Source organism: Globicephala melas, chromosome X, assembly GCF_963455315.2.
Source record: "Globicephala melas chromosome X, mGloMel1.2, whole genome shotgun sequence".
Classification (NCBI taxonomy): Eukaryota; Metazoa; Chordata; class Mammalia; order Artiodactyla; family Delphinidae; genus Globicephala; species Globicephala melas.
In genome coordinates this window covers 86481152-86487151 of record NC_083335.1, presented here as the reverse complement: position 1 = coordinate 86487151, position 6000 = coordinate 86481152, and the positions used below count along the sequence as shown (strand labels likewise).

At 54.4% G+C, this 6000-nt stretch overlaps 1 protein-coding gene across 1 annotated transcript in view; it reads left to right on the top strand.

Moving 5' to 3' along the window:
* Positions 1 to 1418: 1418 nt before the first annotated feature.
* The window catches only part of CHST7 (carbohydrate sulfotransferase 7), a 25971-nt gene continuing 21389 nt past the window's right edge, over positions 1419 to 6000 (top strand). The window contains exon 1 of the mRNA XM_030849856.2: positions 1419 to 3088. Coding sequence (XP_030705716.1) covers positions 1594 to 3057 — 1464 coding nt within the window. The 5' untranslated portion in view covers positions 1419 to 1593 and the 3' untranslated portion in view covers positions 3058 to 3088. The remainder of the gene's footprint in view (positions 3089 to 6000) is intronic.

Below are 6000 nucleotides of genomic sequence, written 5' to 3'. Positions count from 1 at the left end.
AAAAATTAATTGATTAATAAAATAAAAGTAATGGTCTGGGGTTTCTTAGCTGAATATGAAAAATTGAGAAGTAAGTGGGGGTAGTGGTCAATGAGGTTGGAAAATAGAGAGGATTTGAACCAGTGGCTGAAAGGAGAGGGAACTGTGGACAAAAAGCAGAATGCCTGAGCTAGTGATTTCAGAGGTGGAGTCGTTGCTGTGATGAAAAAGACTAGAGGAGAAGATCTTTGGAGATATTTCCACTTTTGCAGTTTGAACACCTTCCCCTGGTGGAGATGAGTACATTTGCTTTCTATCGTCATTAACCTTACAACACCTTCCCCAAGGGGGTGTTCATTATCCTCCCGAAACAGAGCAAAAATTAGCGTTTTTAGTTCTCTTGGATTTCAGGCACTCTGATCTGCCTCTTGGACTTCCTGTCACTTTTTCATCCACCCTTGAGTACATGTTCCTCCTTATGGGTCCTTTTATTTTTTTTAACTTTTTATTTTATATTGGAGTATAGCCGATTAACTATGTTGTGATAGTTTCAGGTGCACAGCAGAGGGACTCAGCCATACATACACGTGTATCCATTCTCCTTATGGGTCCTTGTAAACACTGAGCTCCTGAGAAATTCCACCATCCTACCACTCTGAGTCTGTAAATGTCTTTTGCTCATGTGTGTCATAATAGGCTAGGTTATTCTGTGCTAACAAAGGACCCCAAAATCTCAGGCTGGAAGGTATGGAGGCACTAAAACTTATCTGCATTTTACAAATGAGTAAACTGATCTTCAGGGTGTCTGTAAAACGTGCATGGCCCTCAGCGGGCAAAATCCTAGGAAGACGACACTTATATTTCCGCAAAGGCTACACCTAAACAATTAAATGCTCTGAGTGAACGCAGTTGTGCTTCCAATTCCTCTGGACCACGATGCACTATGCAATCTGCGTCTTTATGCTAGTGGAGAAGTGCTCCCATCCAGAACTCAGTAACACCCACCCCGGGGCTGACGGGGGCGCTGGATGTAGATAGTGACCAGGGGCCCCATTCTAAATAGTGTGGAGGCGAGTCTGCTTACGACAGAGATGGCCAAGCAGGGGACATAAAACAGGAGAGACAGTGGAGTTCTCCGGGTGGGGTCCACGTTCTGTCACTGGGTACATTCTGTACACACGAGCCCCTCCCTTGCCTGCACTCAATTCATGAAGACTTGACTTCATCACGGAGGGGTTGGGGAAAGGTGGGGTCTGGCTCCGTGCGCCCCAGCCGGCGTCCCCCGCCCCGCGGCAACCCCTCCCAGATCAGGCAGAGCCCTGGACGAACCCCAGCGGGTACAGAGGCGGGGAGAAGCTGCGGGGTGGAAGGCGGGGCGGGCCGCTGCCTAGCCGGCCAATAGGCGGCTCTCCAGCGCGGAGCCTGGAGAGGGCAGGGGATTCGCCACTAGCACCACCGCCTCCAGAGTTTCCCTTGTGGATGCACAGCCCTAGTGACTCCGCTCCTCCCGGCGCAGAGGGGCTCCAAGAGGCCGGAGGAGCGCACTCGGGACGGGATTTCCGAGGAAAGGGAGAGGAAGGGCGCCCCACCCGCTCTGGAGGGGTTCAGTGAACGATGAAGGGCCGGCGGCGGCGGCGCCGCCGAGAGTACTGCAAGTTCGCGCTGCTGTTGGTGCTGTACACGCTGGTGCTGCTGCTCGTCCCCTCTGTCCTGGACGGCGGCCGCGACGGGGACAAGGGCGCTGGGCACTGCCCGGGCCTGCAGCGCAGCCTGGGAGTGTGGAGCCTGGAGGCGGCGGCGGCGGGCGAGCGCGAGCAGGGCGCCGAGGAGCGGCCCGCCACGGAGGAGGACGCGGGCCGGTACCCCAGGTCCCGGGGCAACCTCAACGGCGCCGTCGGGGAGGCGGCGTCTCGCGAAAAGCAACACATCTATGTGCACGCCACCTGGCGCACGGGCTCGTCGTTCCTGGGCGAGCTCTTTAACCAGCACCCGGACGTTTTCTACTTGTATGAGCCCATGTGGCATCTGTGGCAGGCGCTGTATCCGGGAGACGCCGAGAGCCTGCAGGGCGCGCTGCGCGACATGCTGCGCTCGCTCTTCCGCTGCGACTTCTCGGTGCTGCACCTGTACGCGCCGCCGGGGGATTCCGCCGCGCGCGCCCCAGACGCGGCCAATCTCACCACGGCCGCCCTCTTTCGCTGGCGGACCAACAAGGTCATCTGCTCGCCGCCGCTGTGCCCCGGCGCGCCCCGGGCCCGCGCCGAGGTCGGCCTCGTCGAGGACGCCGCCTGCGAGCGCAGCTGCCCACCCGTGGCTCTCCGCGCCCTAGAGGCCGAGTGCCGCAAGTATCCGGTGGTGGTCATCAAGGACGTGCGCCTCCTCGACCTGGGCGTGCTGGTGCCCCTGCTGCGCGACCCCGGCCTCAACCTGAAGGTGGTGCAGCTTTTCCGCGACCCGCGGGCCGTGCACAACTCGCGCCTCAAGTCTCGGCAGGGGCTGCTGCGCGAGAGCATCCAAGTGCTGCGCACCCGCCAGAGGGGCGACCGCTTCCACCGCGTGCTGCTGGCGCACGGCGTGGGCGCTCGACCCGGGGGCCCGTCCCGCGCACTACCCGCCGCCCCGCGCGCCGACTTCTTCCTGACCGGCGCGCTCGAGGTGATCTGCGAAGCCTGGTTGCGCGACCTGCTGTTCGCGCGCGGCGCGCCAGCCTGGCTACGGCGCCGCTACCTGAGGCTGCGCTACGAGGACCTGGTGCGGCAGCCGCGCGCCCAGCTGCGCCGCCTGCAGCGCTTCGCCGGGCTGCGCGCGCTCGCCGCGCTCGACGCCTTCGCGCTCAACATGACGCGCGGCGCGGCCTACGGCGCGGACCGGCCCTTCCACCTGTCGGCGCGCGATGCCCGCGAGGCCGTGCACGCCTGGCGCGAGCGCCTGAGCCGAGAGCAGGTGCGCCAGGTGGAGGCCGCATGCGCCCCAGCCATGCGCCTGCTGGCTTACCCTCGCAGCTGGGAAGACGGCAACGCCGAGCCGTCCGAGGACGAGGAGACGCCGCCGGAGACGGGGGCCGAAGGCGCCACGTAGCCCCGCTCCCGCGCGCCCGGGACGGATCCGGGTAAGGTGGCCCCCGGCAGGGTAGGGTCAGGAAAGGGTCTTGGGGAACTTGGATCAGCCTTCAGGGGGAGGGGAGGGATGCCGTCTCAGATCGATCTCACCCGATGAAAATAGATCCGAGCGGTAGGGGAAGTCCAGCTGGGAGCATTTGGGAGAGTCATTGGGATCTCTAGCATAGCCCCCTGCCTTCTCAGAGGAAGACCTAGAGAAGCGAGAGGTTAATTATGGCTAAGGCGGAACGCAGGTCTCCACACTACCAGTTTCCCCTATGAAGTAAAAGGTAGGATCGTCTGTGGAGAATGAGGAATGGGGGAAGGAGAGGGAAGAGGGATATCACGGGTCTGAGCAGAGTAGAGAAGGTTTGAAAGTCACAATGAAACTTGAGACTGGGAATTGACATGAAAAGTACAGGATTTCGGGGACCATATGAGGTCCATGATTATGACTTTATCTTGATGCCACTAGGTACTGTGGGGAAACCTTTTGCAGCAGTGTTTGCAGGCACAGGGAAAACCAAAAGCAAAAATTTGGGGGAAAGTTATTGACTCTTATCCTACCTACCCCTAATCTGTTTCATATTTCTCTGCCTCTGCCTCTCTGACGTGTGCAGACTCCAAGGCGTTCTTTCAGATTTACCAAACATACAGTCATAGGCCTCTCTTGCAACAGCTTTTGCACATGTGTGTGCCTCAGGCTCTGGTATACTGGCGTGGAATGGACTTTGCTTTCCCCTGGCTCGAGGGGTGGCTCCCCCCACCTCCCACCTCCGCCCCCAATGGCTGGCGCTCCCAGGATATTTGACCATATTCCGTTCACATCAGGTCACAAAAGCTGCCTGGTCTGCTTCCTCTAGTGCAGACAGAACCTCAGGGCTGGGCTTCCCTCACTCTGCCCGATCCACTTGAGAGATGGAACCTTGGATCGGCAGTAGCAGCTTTGGCTGTGACTGCTGAAGGAGCTTTGTGAAAAGACATTCCCTTTCTGCCCCCCTCCCATTTTTTTCTTTCTCTGTAAAGCATATATCCTAAGGTATCCTAAGATGCCAAAATGGGGCTTAAATGATCTCAAAATGTGTTCAGTGTCTGGGTCGGTCTATGGCCTGTTCATTGGGATGAGGGAAGTTTGTTCTACGTGATGTTGACCTCAGGAGTCTAGTTAGTGGCATGGGAATGCGATTTCCCAAACTTTGTGTGAGCTGGAAGAGTGCAGCCTTCTGCACTGTGCAGTCCAGAGGAGGAAAAGCAGTGCCGGGTGGGCGGAAATGACTTAAGTTTCCATTCATTAGTTTATAGTGTAATTCAGTATTCCTCTGGGATGAAGCCCTGAGGACAATAGTCGAAGACGTTAATGAAGATGGATTTTGTTGTTGTGAATAGAGCCAGGGTTTCAGAGTGATTTCGGAAGCTGATTTTCCTCCTAGTGATCAAGTCGTTTTCTTAGTTTCTGTAATTGCTTAGGAAGTCTGTGTTCTTTCCTGATTTCCAGAGTGAAGGTAAAAGGAACAGGGTGACTTGTCACATTTTAACAAAAACATCCTTTCATCTGCTAATCCTGTATTTACAGATGTAACATAATGGGTCTCCAATCCTCCTTCACCGGTCTGAGGGAACGCCTCTCGAGGACAAATGGCTGCAGCATTTTATGGTTTTAAGAATTGACAATCTCCCAGAAACTCTGACTCTTTTTTTTTTCATTTTTACTAACATTTGGCACTGACTGGGGTGAGGTAAGAAAGTGAATAGAGAGGAGGGTTAGAGGACACAGTCTTCATCCTCTAGGAGGTTAGAGTCTGTGCACGTGACAGTGACTATGGGGCCAGACATCAGTGCTGCTGTTTGGAAGAGCCAATGGGGCTTCCTTTGCAGGGCTGCAGGGACATCTGGGAACAAGCTTTAGGCTCTTTCATACTCTGGTGACTGAGCTCTTCCTCCCACATTTCTGCTGGAATTATCGGCCACTTACCATGTCACCACCAACTAGTGGATTTATCAAAATGCTGGTTCCGAGAAAGGTAATGTTACCAACCAACTGATGAGTTTCCAAAAGTCTGTCACACTCCACTCTAGGAATGGGAAGGGGATGGATCCTCAGGTGCGATGTGTTGAATTAGGCATTGTGGATATATCATTACTGTGACTGTCGATGAAAATAAGCAATAAACAATCTATAATAAGAATAGGAAAGAGTTTCATTTGAGCCAAACTGAAGACTATAGCCCCGAAGACCGGAAGACAGTCAGATAACTCTGAGGAACTGCTCCAGAGAAGCTTGGTTTTCAGACCTGTTTTACATCTTGTCAGAACAAAGAACACTAAGCAACTCAGGGATCCGTTCCTTCAAGGTTTCCAAAAACAAACAGACAAACAAAACAAAACAAAACAGATCAGCACATACACCGCGAGCCAGTATGTCCTCAGCACCTGGGAAGGGAGTCTTATCATTGAAGGAGTACCAGCATGAGCATCCCAGGAAGGAAGGCATTTAATCTTTATTTTTAACACAGACATTCTTTACTTCTGGTCAATGCGCCCTTTTCTTTAATAATTAAAGTAGAAGTACCGTGTACGTTTGATTAGGCCACAAACAGGCTGTTTTAGTTAGCATCACATTCGGGTTAAATCATGTATAAGCCAGAATGGCTTCCCCATACCTCCATATGTGAACATTTCTTTCATCATGACATATTATCAGTTTTACAGATGAGAAATCAGAGATTCAGAGAAGTCAGGTACCTTGCCCAAAGTCACACCTGGGCTGCTGGGCTGCTGAGCTGAGTGTTAGACCCCAGAGCTCAGAATCTCTCCATTATAACACACCCTCACCTGCCCCCCCCCTTTACCATCCCCTGGCACCCTTTTGGCACTGCAGCCAGGCATAGTGGCTACTCTAGGGTGAGAACCACACTTAGCTTTA